Genomic DNA, 18,202 nt, shown 5'->3' with positions numbered 1-18,202 from the left:
TGCGTTATTGTAATGGACTCTTGCATGGGAGAATTTACCTGTAAATGTCACTCACCCCACTCCAGCAGATGACATCGATAAAAGCCCCCGTAAATCACGCTGGGAGACCCCTATGCCCAATCCAGCAGTCAATATTGCAGCCTAATAAACATGCCAGGGGGCCGTAGTAGTCTGAGATGAGTGTTTTCAAACAAGCAGGACAATTCTTGTCCATCCTGATGCCATTGATGAGACTCACACAGTTCAGTAGCTGTGTTTCACCATCAGCGTACATATTTCCACAATCAACTAGTTAGTGATATTTTAGAATTATTTACATGGTGTTGTAGTGTTTATTAATGTTCTGAATTAGGTTTTTTTTCAGTTTTCATTTTAAATTAAGTTCAAATGTTAGTCATTTTGTTATGTGCATTTTTATTAGCATTTGAATTTTTGAACTTCAACTTCAACTGAAGCTTCTACATACCTTACATTTAATTAAATTTAAGTTTTAGTTTTAGTAATTGTAGTGCTTAACTTAAACATTATTTCCTTTAGTTAGTTGTAAAAACTGAAAAAAGTTTTATTTAAAGTTAAGATTTTCATCTAATTTTTTTTGTTGTTGTTTTATTTCAACTTTATTTTAAGGACGGAAAATAGTTTCATTTTAATGACCAGAAATGATTTTTGACTAAATTTAAACAACATTTTTATCAAAAACTGAAAAAGAAAAAAGCTTCTGCGATTTTGATTCAATTGCTAATTGCAAACTGTACTTGAGTCCACATGAACTGTATCCCAGACCAGCGTTGGTTAGGAAAGTTAGCGTAGGAAAACTACTCGGCAGGAGAATTTGACAAGAAGTGACAGTGATGTACGCTTTAGTTTTTGACTCTTTTTGCAGCTGTGGTTTTACTACAAACGCTCTTACCTTTTGTTCATCCAGTGGTATATTTTCAGCTCTTTCCATATAGGCAGTGTCTAGAGTTCTCTGTATTTCATTTTTTCTCCCAGGATTGGGGTTTGATTTCTCATCATATTCTGCCTTCTGTCTCTTCTTAGTCTCTCTGGATTCTTCCATTTACGCAGCTGAGGGAAAATAAGGTGTTATTTTGCGGGGTTATGACAGGTGTGTGGAGCGTTCCTGTGTTTGATTGACACACTCGTCCTTTTTTTTTTATGTGGATTGAAGGTCTCTGTGATGCAGCACGGGTCTGCAGTACCTACATCCTGGCCTTCTGTTAATGTGTGTGTGTGTGTTTTTTTTAGTGAAACAATTTTGTGAACACTGCTGGAATACCAGAGACACAAGAATATCCTTTCCCTCAACAGCGCTTCTCATCTCTTCTCTAGTCGTGGTCTCTCCAACCTCCCTCTCTCAGTCTGCCAATCCTTTGGCACGGGCCACTCTGTTCTGACATGGTACCATCCTGTTGGATAATAATCCTCAGATGCTACTGCAAACCCACAGAGCAGATCTTCAGCACTCTGAGTATTACAGTACATCGCTTGTGCTGTTGACTTTATGAACGCCTGGGCCAAACCAGCAGGAGAACATATCCTGCAAACGCTCCTCTCTCTCCAGCCTGCATGAGCGTCAGGGATTTAGCATCTGATGGAAATCAGAAACAATCAGAAACGGCATTAGGGTTAGTGGTGGTGTTATTTCGGTACTATTTACTGTATATAGCCTACTATTTTGAATTAGATTAAAAAAAAATCATTTTTTTTAGGTTTAATTTGAAAGATTTACTCATTTTATTGTCTTTTGTGATCTGTAAATTTATTTATTTTTTGGATTATTTTTTATTTAATTTTTTTTTGGTACTTAAACTTACTTTATTTCAGTTTCAGTTTTTCAGTTTATTTCAGTTTATTTACTTTCTTACATTATATTCAGCTTCCAAGGCAACATTTTTAATTTTCAATCTAATATTTATATTTTATTTATAACAAAATGTTTTTTTTTAAGAAGTTTTAGTTTTAATTTTAGTTAACAGTAACAAGGCTGGTACAGTATGTGATTGATGTCGAGAATTTGTTGTTTGTTGCAGTTTATTGTGACTGTGTGAATTAGCCTTTAGGTCAGTATTGTGCAAATTGATTTATCTTACAATATCGCTTTATTATATTATCTGATATAATGAATATGACTTTTAAATAATGTTTACAATCATATTAAATAACTGAAGCTATAAATGTCAAATTAAACATTTCTTGTTCTGCTTTTTCTCTTAGCTAGCATGCTAACCAGGGGTGCGTTTCCTGTACAACGACGTAACTTGCTAATTAACCAACATAGTAGGGCTGTGCAATTAATCGCATGCGATTGTCAAGCGCATCTCGTCAGTAAAGCCGGTTCCGTGATTAGTAGTTTCCGTGATTAGTAGTAAATCTCCATCACCTGCTTTCAGATGGAGCGGCATTTACTACACAGAGCCGTAGTTCACTGACAAGCTAGGCAATATCACGTTTATAATCTAATGCGATTCATCTGCGATTATGAACGCGATATTGCCTAGCTTGTCAGTGAACTACGGCTCTGTGTAGTAAATGCCGCTCCATCTGAAAGCAGGTGATGGAGATTTACTACTAATCACGGAACCGTCTTTACTGATGAGATGAACATGACAATCGCATGCGATTAATTGCACAGCCCTACAACATAGTACAATGCATTGTTGTGGAAACGAACTAGCTAGTCACGACTGTTTCCCGAAAACAGTCGCATCTCCGTCGTTTAAACCACATTAGTTCAACAATATAGGGCCATTGTTAATGACGTCACACGCATGTGGTGGAGGAATAACTTCTGCTATTTAACTGATTAGACATCTCTAAGATGCTGCTGTATTGAACATGGCACCTGATGACTATTTACTATTTTTTGTTCCTTGTCATTTTGTTTTATTTGATGTTTGATTCATTGCGGGTTCCCTCTTACGTCATACTCTGAGGTTCCCTTAGGTATTTGTGCACATGCGCACTCTTCAAAAACAGCGCTTATTGAGGACGTGCTAAAATACATCGATTCAAATGCATTTACATTAGATAGAATGGAATATATACTGTAGATTGTACTGCATGTTAGCTTGTTTATTGTGCCCAAGAGCATAATTTATTTAAGCCCATATGTCTTAATAACAAGAAACTTTGCTTCTAACCACAGGTCGAGAGCTGTAGTTCCAACCACGTAAATTTGCGACACTGATTGCGAATGTTCCTTTGAACTATGGTTTCGGGAAACACCAAATTGTTGAACTATGTTGGTAATGACAGAATTTGCGACCATAGTTGGCTAACGATGCGAAACATGTGAAACGCACCCCAGCCTGTTAGTTCAGATTTGTTCCAAATTTGAGTGCTTTGCAGTTTCTTCTTTTAATTATTGGTCTAATAAATATGTGTCAGATGAATAGCTTCTGACTGTTTTTCAATTTCACACAATGGGCATTGCATTTTATTTACAATGTCCAAAATCTTACCAATCAGGCCACATGGTATGGAAACCCATTTCCACCACAGAATAAAATATAAATAAAACGGGTAAGCTAACTGACTTTTTTTATTTTCAGAATTGTAAGATATAGACCCTGAATTGCAGGGTACAAGCTCACAATTATGACAAAAAAAGTCAAAATTGTGAGTTATAAACTCAGTTCACTTTTTTTCAGACTTTAGTTGTACAAGTCAGATTTTTTTTTTTCTCGGAATTGTAAGTTTATATTTTGGAATTTTCAGTTTATATCTTGCAATTAAAACAAAAAAAGTTAGAATTGCAAGATATAACCTCTGAATTGCGAGGACAAAAGTCAAAATTATGAGATTAAAAAGATTTTTTTTTAATTCCGTGGTGGAAACGGGCTTTCATAACATGGTACCTTCTAAAATGCCATTGAAATCAACAAATAATTCATTTTGTTTAGGGATGCGCCAATTACTCCAGTCTTCAGTGTCACATGATCCTTCAGAAATCATTCTAATATGCTGATTTGCTGCTTAAGAAATATTATAATTATCACATCATATTATACATTATATGATCTATCTATCCTCCCATCCATCAATCAATCCATCTATAAAATATATGAGTATTAGGGATGCACCAATACCACTTTTTTCAGAACGAGACCGATACTTTCATTTTTGGTACTCACCAATACCTGTATTTTCACAGCATTTGTAAAATATTTTTTTAAATATTGGGTACAGAAACAAAATAATAGTAACTAATAATAATAATAATAATAATATGAATCATGTTAGTTGGCTTCATTTAGCAAACAGATATTACCTTCAATTATTTCCACACTAAATTATACCTGTTAAAATGTATTGTATAAGCTTTTGTTACTTTCACTGTTAATTTTAATGGCGCATTAGAGCTGCTCCATTGCAGCAATTTAGTTTTAATCCGCATGCGGTAATGGAGCGAACAGCAATCAAGATCATGCAACAGAAGTGCGTGCTCTCGGACTCTCTCTCTCTCTTGCTCGCTCTCCTTACCGTCAAATAACTTTAGTAACTTGTGCATTGTTTTACTTACTTGCTTTTGACATATCCGACCGAACTACAAACTTTCCAGTGATGTCTGTGAGATATTCACTCGACAAGCTTGCGCATCTGTGCAGCCGCGCGCTCAAAATCCACTCAGCGCGCTCTGCTTATCAGCTCGGGCACATTCGATATACAGGCGTGAATATTGAATGTTTAACATTATATTAATTACTTACATGTACTTCATAGACATCCTTAATCTCTAATAACTCCATTCTACTCTCTGTTGTTCTGTTTTCAGTGTTTCTTTTTCTGGACACAGCTCTATTCACACGCTGTTTGGTATCGGGGCATTTTTATGAGTACGAGTACAGGAGCGCAGTATCGGACCCGATATCCCTAATTTTGTTGTTGGAAAAAAATAATCACTGTACCAAAACAGCAGGAGAACGTATCCAGCACCTCTCTCCAGCTTGTAGGATTGTCAAGGAGTCACACAGGACCAGGATTTAGCGTGCACAGGAAGTCTGACGCGATTGAGACGGCGTCAGGGTCAGCGGTGCTGTTTTGTACGTGCACCCGGAGCAGGCCTGCTTACAAAACTGACACATTTTCAATCATATCGCCGATTCCCTGGAAATCACAGAAAGGCCACGTCGGAGCATTTTATAGAGTACAATGCACCAGATGGGGATTAGTTTTCCCAACATGTGGGGAAAAAAGGTCTTTTTTTAAAGAGAATGCGTGGTGCAGGGGTAATATAGTCAGCTTTGAAAAATGGACCAAATCTTCTGCCGCTGTCTGCAATATACAGTGCCTTTACGGCCATGAAACAAAATCAAAATGGGCCTACATTGGGCCATGGAGACACTGTGCTTTATGTGTAGGTGAGTGTGTGTGTGTGTCAGAGCGTTGCGTGTGGAGGTGTTTTCATTCAGTTGGTGGTAGAATGGCGACACTCTCCATACCTGCAGGGAATTTATTGTGCTAAATGAATTGTGGCCCGTAGAAGTTTGTAAATTGCAAGGCATCAATCTAGAGGAGATATAGAGAGAGAGGAGCGCGGCCGCGTTCACCCCGTCTGATATCAATCCTTTACCGTTAAAACCTCGCCTTTCAATTCCTCCCCATTCATCCTGCAGCAACCTCCGGTGTTTAACAGGGATCATGAAGAGCCCTTAACAAATAAAAGCTCTTTAGTGTTTGAGTGCTGCAGATAAATGCGTGAATGAGGCCGTTTATGCAGAGCAATTAGAATGCCACCCGTTATCTGTAGTGCATCACGCCCCAGACGAGCCAGTTGCATTGCCCCAAATCAATAACCCGGAAAATTTGTTAATGTTAAACTACTGTTTTGAAAAAATACATGTTTAACATCAGTCAGTAAACATTCTAGAGTCTGGCAATGATTGAGTAAGGCGGAGCTACAGCGTGTAATGCAGCACTCAAACTGCTTTCTCAATTATCAACATGTAAACTTATATGCTGCTTTATTTGTATTTCAAATATCAAAATGAATAGAATATATGCTTTGTGGTGTAAATATTTCTCATACTGGTTACTAACAGCAGAAAACATCAAAAGAAAATACATTTCTAATTAATTTCATTTTACATTGCATATATAGTGCCATTTTTCATTATTATCCGAGACCATTATTTTTACATTACAACAAATTCGTCATTTTCATAAAAAGTTATCTATCTATCTATCTATCTATCTATCTATCTATCTATCTATCTATCTGTCTGTCTGTCGTTCTACCTATCCTTCTATCCTCCTATCTATTGTTCTTTCTATCGTTCTGTCTGTTGTTGTTGTTCTATCTATCTATCTATCTATCTATCTATCTATCTATCTATCTTGTCTGTCTGTCTGTCTGTCTGTCTCTGTCTATTGTTCTATCATTCTAGCTATCTATCGTTCTGTCTGTCGTTCTGTTGTTCTATATTATATTTCAGTTTATCAAGTATATGTAATTGTTTTTGAAATGTTTGCCTCATTGAAGTTGTACTCATAATCTGTGAGAATTCTGGGTCATTCTGGGTGCTGATGTTTCCCTCATTACGGCCGTTAAGAGCTTTTCCACATTTCTCCACAGCGAGCCATACTGGGAGAGGTCTGCTAATGCAAGCTCCTGCTCCGCCACTAGGCCCAAGACACTCCACCTTGGAGGGCAACAACATACCTCATCACCATGGTAATCCATCCCTTCTACCACATCTCTCAGTACAGCTGGAGCCAATAGAAGTCACAGATCATCTGCACATACACCAGACATTTCAACAGCACTCCAGACTCACACACATTGTCACAGACAAATAACATTTGTATTGTACAGTATAGATGATACAGATTCAGTGATTTATAGCTTCCTCCCAAAGTTTTTATTAACACTGTCCTTGTCCTTGATCTTAGAATTGTTCTTTTTTTTTTTTTTAACCATGGTCACTGTAGTTTCTTCCAGAATGCTGGTATAGGTATAGCTACTAATGCAAAGGGTGTGCTGCGTTCATGTCATGTCAAAAATACAGTAATGTCAGACTGTTTTACAAGCAGCTCATCTTTGTTAAACACATAATTTGAAAATGCAGAATTAATGTAAAGTAATGTAAATACACAATAACATTAAAATATTTTGGGGTCAGTAACAATTTTTGAAAGGCTGCGTTTATTTGATAAAAATACAGTACTTTTTTTTCTCTAAATATTTCAATTTTAAAATGTTTTTCTATTATAATATATTTTAAAATGTATTTTATTTCTGTGATGGTAAAGCTGAATTTTGATAAGAAATCTGAAAGCAATAAAATATGCTGAAATGCTGTTTATGTAGCATTACTTATCAATGTTGAACAGTTCTGCTGCTTAATATCTTTGTGTAAACTGATACATTTTTTCAAGATTATTTAAGAATATAAAGTTCAAAAGAACAGCATTTGTTTAAAATTGTATTAATATTTTGCAATGTAATTGTCTTCATTGTCATTTTTGACCCATTTCATTCGTCCTCGTTAAATAAAACTATACATTTCTTTTTTTAAAATGTAATGACCCCAAAATTTCCATTCGATGTTGTTTTAATATAGTCACTGTTATCTGGAGTTACTTTTGTCTTAATTGTACATTCTTCAATGATTTGCATGAGAATATAGATGTACATTTATGAAGTAATCAAGTATTTGCTGTCATCACCAACAATAATATGGATCCATTTCAGCCTTTATGCACATTAGAAACCAATCATTTCTAAGAAATTAACAGCTTAGGGCAGAGCGTTTACATTTATATACTGTAATTCAGACACAACATGAACGCTGCATTGATATCAGTCACCAAAAAATAAATGAACCAACAGAACACTCTTAAAAATAAAGGTTCTTTATTGGCATTGATGGTTCCATTAAGCTTTAACATCTATGAAATCTTTCCATTCCACAAAAGGTTCTTTATAGTGAAAAAAGGTTAATCAGATTATTAAAATGTTTTTCACTCTAACACAAAAAAAGGTTCTTTTAAGAACAGTTCACTTGAAAGGTTCTTTGGGGTACCAAAAAATGTCCTTCTATGGCATCGCTGCGAAAACCCCTTTTTGGAACCTTTATTTTTACAAGTGAAATATTCTGGATCTTCTTACACTGCTTAAAGGAGACACCAGATTTATTTATGATTATTTTACAGAAGCTACAGTAGCTGTTTTGGCAGAAACTGTGGTTACTTACCATAGTCAGTTTTTGTAAGGTGTCCTCTCACTACCAGCCTAGAAATGTATATTATTCTTTAAGATTTTTTTCCTCATTGGTGTTTTTTTTGTTTTGTTCATTCAAGGTAGCAATACATCTTTGACTGTCTTTCAAGGATTTGAAAAGGACAAAAATATATTATTTTACAGTAGCTGCAGTAACTGTTTTGTCAGAAGCTGTGTCAACACAGAGTCCTTTTCCCTGTCTTTTCCCCTAACTATCATTCTAGAAATGGACAATGAACACTTTTAGATTTTCCTCATGCATGTATGTTTTCTTTTTGTTCATTCGAGGTAGAATTACATCTTTGACTATGTCTTTCAAGGCTTTTAAAAGGACAAAAAACTCATTATTTTACAGTAGCTACAATTTTGGCAGAAACTGTGCTTACCATAGTCGGTTTGAGTCATTTTCTCTCTCTTTTTCCCCCGACTATCGTTCTAGAAATGAACAATGAACACTTAGATTTTTCCTCATGCATGTATGTTTTCTTTTTTGATCATCTGAGGTAGAATTACATCTTTGGCGTTTTTTTTAATTCAGTGAGCAACCCCAAGTGAGTATTTCGCCTTCACAAAGACATTCTTAATTGATCAAAAACAAGTATTATTGCTTTTGAGCCACGGCAGCTCAAATAAATTATGCCACAGCAACAGAAATCCAATACGTAATAGGCTTAGTAAGACGAGCCGTATTGCTTATAGCTCTGATAAACGATGCCCCTTTCCAGAAGTGCCCTTCATTGTGCCTCTCACTGATTTCCAACCTCTGAAGATGAAACAAGGCATCGTGGGAAATGAAGTTTCATGTATTCCTCCGAGACCAGGCATGCTGGAAGTTTCCAGAGATGCGTGTTTGGGGAAGTCTTTGTAGCGGAAATGCATTTGAGAAATATGCGGCGCTGATTATATGCAGGCGCCGCTTGATGGATTGGTAAGGAACGGAGGCACGGGGGCTCTGGGATTACTGTCACACTGACTAAAGAGGATTTATTTATCACATTCACAAAAAGCCTCTTCTAATAGCTCATCATGGGGTGTATTTAGAACTATTAGTACAACCACCCTTGGCTTCTGATACACTACCTGCCAGTGTGCATAACACCAGATCTGCCTCCTCTGTCATCTGCATTTTCTCTATTTTTATGTCTCTTTTCGCGCACACCGGCATTCTGTTCACGCTTTGACACTTTAGGTATGGCGCAAAGCCACTAAATAGATTTTCACCTTTTTATTCCTCTCTGAAAGCGTTCCAGCGAACAAAAGCACAATGCCAACACCATCACCACGCCAACATACTGGCATTAGATGCCCTCGCTGTCCATTAAAGAGGCGCATGCTTCAAAAGCCAGGAAATTATTTAAATGGACCATATTCTACTTTTGTTGCAGTTTATTTTTTCCCTTAGAAGGCCACTTATAATATTAGTCAAGGTGTCTTGCACCTGAAACAGTCTAAATGTAGTTTCCTGACTATTTTCCCCCTTCGGTGACCTTTAGAATTAAAGCGATAAGAAATTAAAATTTTGATGTTGTTCCAAAATCATATGCTGTTCATTTTTTTTAATATGGAAAAGTAGTTTTTTTTTTCAAGGCCGTAAAAAAGACATAAAAAGAGTCCATAGTATGTTTGGCTATATTGCAAGTCTTCTGAAGTCATGTGATAGCTTTGTGTGAAGACAATTTACAAATTTAGTTATTTGGTTTTCTCTGCTGCAGCTGTCAAATGTAATTTTCCTGCAAACTGGCACACCGTTTTTTGGTGCAGGAACCAATGGGGCTTGGCATCAAACATCAAACCTGTATCTTAACAAATACATTTAGCTAAAATACAGGTTTGTTCCTCACTCAAAGCTATTGTTTGGCTTAGGAGACTTGGAATTGAGCAAGAGGCATTTGGACTACTTTTTTTCTCTTGCCACTTCAGACTATTGTTTTATATGTAAATGACCTCAGTTATGATTTCCTAACTCCTGTGGAATATTTATAACTGTCGTTCATCTAAACGTGTCAGGTTGCTGAATACTAAATAGATGTTGATACGTACACTACTGTTCAAAAGTTTAGGGTTGTTAAAAAAAATATTTATTTGATCAGAAATATAGTAAAATAGTAATATTGTAAAATATTATTACAATTTAAAATAACTGTTTTCTATTGGAACATATTTTAAAATGTAATTTATTTCTGTGATGGAAAGCTGAATTTACAGCAGCCATTAGTCCAGTCTTCAGTGTCACCTGATCCTTCCGAAATCATTCTAATATGCATATATAATCAAAAAAAATTTTTTATGAGACTTTTTAGTCACAAGTGATGGTGTACTGTATAACTGAAGCAGTGACTGTCTGGTTTGGTCACTGTGAGGTGTGCTTATGTATCTCAGGTTGATGAGTCTGCCGGTGAATTCCAGCAGGGTTATTTAGTTTAAGTGCTGTTTGATCCGGGAACGCCGAGCAGACTGAAATTGAGATAAATGGCTGTGTGGAGAGGGACGGCCACCTCTCTTCCCAGCATGGGGCCTTTGAGGGGCCGCAGTGGGGCCAAGGGTCTGCCGCACACCTGTCTCTCCTCGTTATGTAGTCCAGCGCTCACAGAGATACCAGCTCTCCTCTATCAAGGCTTATTGGGACCTTTGGCCCCATAAACAGCAAGACATGCACAGCGATTGAGTCGTGCACATCCATTACATGTACATACACGCGCACATTATATATTCCATCCAGCCCTGTTTCTTCTCCAACACCTGATTGGACCAAACTCGGATTGGATTCGACTGAACAGTTGGAACAGAGCATTGGAATAGCTGTGGTAAAACATCAGATAGAGTTAAAGGGTGTGAATGCCAAAGATTTAGATGCATTGGCTCGGGTTGTGAAATCGTCCAATCATCTGAAGAAACTCTTTCATTGCCAGAAGGGATTCCCTAGTTTTGGAGAATAATAAATGTTTGTGTTCTTAAAGTCAACATGAAACAGACTCGCAGCCCATTTAACTTGCATAATGTGATGGATTTTAGAGTAAAACCAGCTGATCTGGAATTGATCAGACTGTGAAAAGTGGCCATGATTATACTAGAAAAGATGCATATACTTTTTGCAGATGATACCAGAAAACTTTTTTTTTTTTTAGCCTTTATCTGCTGGTTTTCAGAGATGTTGAATGGTACGTGGAGGCTGAAGGTCAAGAGCCTCTCAGCATGTCTCAATGGTATTGTTACTTTTTCAGATGTATTATTTGCTACGACTGCTGCAGCCAACCGCCCAAATGTTCACGCAAAGAAAGAAGGTGTAACTTTTATTCTCGCTGTTGCCGCCGTGGCCATGCTGTGGAGACACTGTGTGTTTCGTTGTGAAAGCGAAACTATTTTGTTTGGCCTTCCAAAAGAGGACGATATCTGCTTCGTCATGCCTGGAGCTGATCTGTGCTGGTCGCTGAGGAAATACATCAACTTCGTGCTGTGGATCGCCGGATCGGCTTTCACCGTGGACATGAGCCCAGCCCGGGGTCGTCACATGTGGTTGCCGCAAGCCCTCCGGACGCTCCTTCGTCAAATCCACCGGCCGCGCCGTTCTCAAGCCCGCCAGCCTCTGCTCACTCAAGCCGGCCTCTGCTCACTCTAGGCCTCCGGCCCACTCTAGGCCTCCGGCCTCCACTCACTCAAGGTCGCGGTGTGTGACGCTGTTTCGTTGTGAAAGCGAATCTACTCGTTTATAATAGGTTTTAATGTTTATGTCTCATAGCTCCGGCCGGACAGGGCATCACAATATGGTAAGGGACGTAACATTTCCGTCACACGCTTGAGGTATTCGGCCAATCACAACGCTCTGGATAGCTGGCCAATCAGAGCACACCTCGCTTTTCAGACCGATGAGCTTTGTAAAAACCGACGCGTTTCAGAAAGGCGGGGCATAGAGGAGAAACAATAATGTACAGTATGTGGAAAATAATGTGTTTTTTGAACCTTAAACTGCATAAACACATTTCATTACACCAAATACACAAAATAATGTTCTTTCATGCATCATGTGACCCCTTTAATTACTGTTTTAACTACTGACAAGATTTTAGAAAGGCTGCATTAATAAATGTCTATTTACCTATTGGCTATCATCATTTTCTCCATCTGTGCAGTCTTGGTTCACATTTAGAAAATGATTAAATTTTGATTAAAATTATAATGGCAAATCTGTTAAAGAACAGAAAATAAAGGTTTCAAAGATGGGTTTTCACAGTGATGCCATAAAGAACCAATTTGGTTCCTCAAAGAACCTTTCAATTAACTTTCTAAAACTTTTTTTCTGAGTCTGAGAACATTTTAATAATCTAAAGAACCTTTTTCCAATATAAAGAACCTTTTGTGCAATAGAACGGTTTCATAGATGTTAAAGGTTCTTAATGGAGCCATAAATGCCAATGAAGAACCTTTATTTATTTTTTTAAAGAATAAGATCATTTTTTGACTTCATGTTGACTTTAAAACCCTATTGAAAGCAGAAATTCATGGCTTTCCATCTATGTCTGTTAGTTTTGAGGTCATCTGTATGCTAGTATACTGCTTTTTGTGAATTGTGAGAGATTCATAAACAGATGGCTGTTCTAACGCATCTGACATTAAATTAATTGCTCAGAGTTTTTTCTTCAAGTAATGCTTTTTAACATTCCCAAATAATCATTCTCTCTCCGTCCCATAATGTGGATTTTTTGTAATGTGGCATATGCCACATACTAGCTTTGTGCTGACGTTGAAATACTAACATTATTTTGCATTTGACCAAGTCAGGATGAAGTTACTAATAGAAAGTACCTACCTGAAGCGATTCAACATAACGGCTAAAATGGTCAGGTATAAATACATTTTCAGCTGTATTTTAGGACACAATTAAAGCTAGTGCATCTGAATGAGCCTCCATTAACAGTCCCCATGCACAGCTTTTTAATGGCTTGCTGGCTGTGATACAGAATTTGCGAATAAGTGAGCTAAATGAGGCTGTTTATCAAAAAAAAAAAAGTTGCATCAAATATGACACTCAAGTTTTGATTGCTCAAGTCAACAAAAAAATATCATGGTCTGATAAAGCTGTAGCTGTTTACAGAGTGACATTTGATGGATGAAGTAGGTCAGACTGACGTCCTGTGCACATCAGCCTTTGTTTGTATGCAGGAAATTACTTTGTTGTGTCATGTTTTGGGTCATCGTATAAAAACAAATACGGAAATCGTATAGCTAAGTAGATTTTTGCATTTTCTGAAAAGAATTTGAGCCTTGAATGTGTTAGTGGTTGCTGCCAGGTGTTCCGAGTTGTTTTAGCACTTTTTTTAGTATTCAAATTAGTTTGTTGTGTCATATTTGGGTCATCAACATATATAAAACAAATACATCCAAATGGAAATTCACTTAGAAATTGCATAACTAAAGAGATTATTGGTGCAAAACGTAGCGTGTTAGTGGTTGCCAGATGTTCTGAGCAGTTTTAGTGCATTTTTTTATGTATTCATAGTAGGGATGCACCGAAATGAAAATTCTTGGCTGAAGCTGAACAAAATGAAACACTGGGCTGAAGGCCGAATACCGAACACGGTTTTTCACGTTTTTTTCCCCCATTTTGCCAATTTTTTCACCATTGCATAAATTAAATAGCCAAAATGTGCTTTTTACTGTTTTGTCTTGCTTTTCAAAGAAAAAATCATTTACAAAACAACTATTTAAAAATATTTACTCAACACTGAACATTTTTTAACATTCTAGCACACATTATACCAATAAAACGCAACTTAAAATTAATAAGTTAGTAAAATAATATTTTTGGCCATTTTTTTAGACCCCCTTCTTGAATCAGGCATGTATTTTTTTACCATACAAATAAATGCAGCCTTGCTGAGCAGAAGAGACTTCTTTTAAAACATTAGAAAATATTATAGATCCCAGTCTGAACACTATGTGTAAATGTTACAATAAAAATGTATTAATAGAGCTGTTGTAATTATTATTTTCATTTTTTTTCTTTTTTTCTTTTATTTTACTGAACAACAGTAAAATTACGATAATAACATTTGCTAATGTTGATGGAGTTCTTGCTTTTTCTCAGCTTTTATTTTGGCAGAAATCCACAGGAAGACCTCAGTGCTTCTTTTTGTTGACAAATTATTCTCATTACGAATTTGGGAAGACGTTTGTTGCACGTATCGCATTGTCACATGCCTTGTAAAAATTCATAAAAATGTTACTGAGCAGCTGACGAGTAACACTGTTTCAGCGCAGATTTTCCTCGCGCTTTGGACTTTGAACCCTGGCGCCGCGAGCTCGTGCAGTGCTGTTTGAATACATGCAATTTGTGCGTGGATTAGAAAACATAACATTCTGCAGTTTATTTAATTGTTTAAGCACATTTTGCGATTTCAATCACCATACAGTAACCAGCAACAACCACCCTTCCTCTTCTCACCGAAGACATGCGCTGCAGTACTAAACGGTCTCTCGCTGTCAGTGCTTGTAATGATTTTTGCGTCTTTCTCGGACAGCTTTAAATGTTTCCACACCGCCGTCATGTTTGCTGCATTAGCGCGCGCCTCTATTTGATCACGTCACGTCATTGTTCGGTACAATTTATTCGGCCTTTTCGCTTATTCGGTTCTTAATTTCGGTTGCCGAACATTCGGTGCATCCTTAATTCATAGATAATTCTAGATATTGCTTGTGTTCCTCTTTTAATAGTTTTTCCCGTTTAATTGATTAATTGTAAACTAAAAATTGTAAGTCTCATTTAGCATTATTTGAAGTATCATTCAAATACCACTCATTTGTACCAGTACTAGTCTTAAGCGGTAGATTTTTTTTTTTTTGTCTTATTTGGGTGATCAATGAATAAAAGACATGGACATTATTTCAGAAACTGCATACAAACTAATTTTTGCATTTTGTGAGGAAAATTTGAGTGGTGCAAAACTCGCAGTCAGTGGTTGCCTGATGTTCTGAGTAGTTTAAGTGCATTTTTTATGTATTCCTTGATAATTCTAGATATTGCTCGTGTTCATCTTAATATGTATACAGTTTTTTTGATTATATAATTGATTGTGAACTGAAAATTTTAAGTCTCAATAAGCACTATTTGAAGTATTATTCAAATACCACTCATTTTTACTGGTACTAGTCTTAAGCGGTAGATCCTACAGGAAATTGGTCTTATTTGGGTCATCAACATATAAAAAAACAAGGAAATGAATTTAGAAATTGTATAACTAAGTTTTTGCATTTTCTGAGGAAAATTTGAGCGGTGAAAAAATCGCAGTCATCAAACTAGTGTGTTAGTGGTTGCCAGGTGTTTTGAGTAGTTTTAGCACAGTTTTTTTTTAATATTCATTCCTAGATATGACTCAGGTTCCACTTTTAAGATGTATACAGTTTTTTTTTCTGTTTTATTGATTGTAAACTAAAAATGTTGAGTCTGAATATGCCCTATTAATACCACTAGTAATTTGTACCAGTACAAGTCTTAAGCAGTAGATCCTCCTGTTGCCTTGATTTCCTCAGCTTTTAAAGTTAAACTCTAATTTCTATATAAAAACAAGTAAATTGTTTGTCGTTTTAGAGCTTGGTTTCAATCCTGACCAGCGGCAGAAAGTTCCTGTTGTATGGGGCATAAATTAAGATATCCATTAGAGAGAGGGAGAGAGAGAGTCCTGTGGAGCGCTGGTTAATATAATGTGTGGCAGGTGGCCTGCTTTGCCTGAGGAAGATCTGTAGGCCATGACAGCTCAGAAAAGGCGTAAATCCTCCTCCTCTCTCTTATCTCCAGCCACATTTAGTTGCCATGGGGATTTTATTTATGCAGCTGGAAGCTTCCATACTTCAGGTGAGATGCAAACATTTCAGCTGCTGCCTTTCTGTCGGCCCCCGCCACCGCAGCTCCGGCTGCATTTCATGCTTAAACACATGACAGAGGGACGTCTGTACCTGCTGCCGAGGTCTGAAGACCTGTCTGTTGTAACCGAGGGGAAGTAAAAGTACCTGCTTTTATTGTGTCTAGAAATGGATATAACACGGTCAGTTGAAGTATTTGTGTGATGATGCTGTCCAGAGCGATTTGTGAGGTGTTTTATAGTGCGAACGCACTAAAGATTGAGGGATTTAAAGGACCAGAGAAGGAGAGTTGAAAACAACATGGAATTAAAATGAACCCTGTGTAATTTCTTTTAAAAATATCCTCAGTTTTATCGAGCACTATTTATCAGTGCTCAATAAAAGAGCACTCAATAAAATATCACTATTTATCAGTATTGAAGAAAATATGAATGGTGCTGTATGTGGTTGCTAATATCTTATTTATTTATTTGCTTTTATTTTACTTTTTCAAATTTTTTTGTTCACCAAAAATAGACTGTTGGACAATAACAAGGGCAAACCAATAAACAAATATAGTGTTACTATATCTAATTAATTTTACAGAATCTTGAATCTTATAGAATCAATAAATAAATTGTTTAATTACTTAGATATAGTAACAGTTTATTTGTTTATTGGTTTGCCCTTTTTATTGTCCAACAGAGAGGGGTTTGACTGGCGAACAATAAAAATTGCAAATAAATACATAAATAAATATCAAGATGTGAATTGAAATCATATTTATTATTTCTCCTCAATAACTACTATTTTTAATTGAAAAACATACAGAATCTTGAATCGTATAGAATCACTAAATAAATTGTTTGTTTTTCAGTTAAAAATAATAGTTATTGAGGAGAAATAATATGATTTCAGTTCACATCTTGATATTTATTTATGTATTTATTTGCAATTTTTATTGTTCGCCAGTCAAAAACCTGTCTGTTGGACAATAGAAAGGACACACGAATAAAGGACAATAAAAAACAATAATAAGGCTGAATGAATGAATGAATGATCACTTAGAAATTAAGTTTAATATTCAGTAACAGTGATTGATAATATCAGAGCCCAATAAATTGATTGCTAAAAAGACGTGCTGCCCAGTATTATTTCCCACCAAATGTTCTGTTTCACTCATAAATACATCACATTATGAAAGTTAAATGCATATTCCATTTCATGTTGACATTTTGAGGAATAATGTGTAGAAACAGTGCCGTTTTTTCTCCCAGGTGTGCATGTGTTCGGAGTCTAGAATTCAAGCTCGCTCTTCATTTGGACAGATCATGCTGTTTAGGCTTGATTTTGCTGCGCATGAATGTTGCCGCTGTGCTGTTAACCACGCTGAAGGCCGTGCGAGTATTTCACAGGCTGCTTTATAAGCCTCCCAGCTGTGTACCGGAACGCGTCCTGGGAAAATGGCACGTATGGTCACCCTAAATTATTACATTAGTTCAGGTTTGGGAGTACATTTTTATTTGAGTGATTTTTGGTGTTTTAAGCACCAAATTTAGGAAAGTCTTTATAAAAGTCTAACAGTTTGGAAAATGGAAAGGCTCTTCAGTTTGATTATCATTTAAATCAGTGTTCCGATCTGGAATATTTATTATTAAATGACCAGTTTTGCCATGTAAGAAATATTTCATAGCACCAAGGATCATCACCACATTGGCAACATATTTTTATTTAATTTTAATCACCCACATTCACTTAATCATGGAATTGTGTTAAATAAACTATAATATATCAGGACATATACAGAATGATGAAGGCATGAAAATGTAGTGCATAGTAGGAATAATCTGGGAATGATATCAGAAAATCACATGGATTGGATTCAGATTTTCGGAGATGTGGCTTAGCGATAAGTGTATTTGCTCCAATGTGTTGTTTTTCTTTTATTAACCTTTTTTAAGTGAAGACGTTGAGGGCAGGTGGTGTTGAAATGATGTGCACTTGTTCGGAGCGATACGTTTTGAACATTGCATGAGCGTACTTGCAGTATATATTACGTTGTTGCGAGTTTTTCTGTTTGATGTTATTTTTTTTCGCTTTTTCTGACCTACTTTTCTTTTTTTTTACTCAGATTCTCCTTTTTTA

The 18,202-nt window shown here is 36.4% G+C and overlaps 1 protein-coding gene across 1 annotated transcript in view; it reads left to right on the top strand.

The window, feature by feature from the left end:
• The window catches only part of LOC107693079 (neuronal PAS domain-containing protein 3-like), a 185,108-nt gene that overhangs the window by 78,558 nt on the left and 88,348 nt on the right, over positions 1–18,202 (top strand). Inside the window, exon 2 of the mRNA XM_016492323.1 lies at positions 6,578–6,676. Within this exon, the coding sequence (XP_016347809.1) occupies positions 6,578–6,676 (99 nt within the window). The remainder of the gene's footprint in view (positions 1–6,577; positions 6,677–18,202) is intronic.

The sequence above is a fragment of the Sinocyclocheilus anshuiensis genome, unplaced genomic scaffold, assembly GCF_001515605.1.
Source record: "Sinocyclocheilus anshuiensis isolate Anshui unplaced genomic scaffold, SAMN03320099.WGS_v1.1 scaffold222, whole genome shotgun sequence".
Lineage (NCBI taxonomy): Eukaryota > Metazoa > Chordata > Actinopteri > Cypriniformes > Cyprinidae > Sinocyclocheilus > Sinocyclocheilus anshuiensis.
The sequence above is the reverse complement of the archived record's forward strand: the minus strand, read 5'-3'. Positions and strand labels throughout refer to the sequence as shown.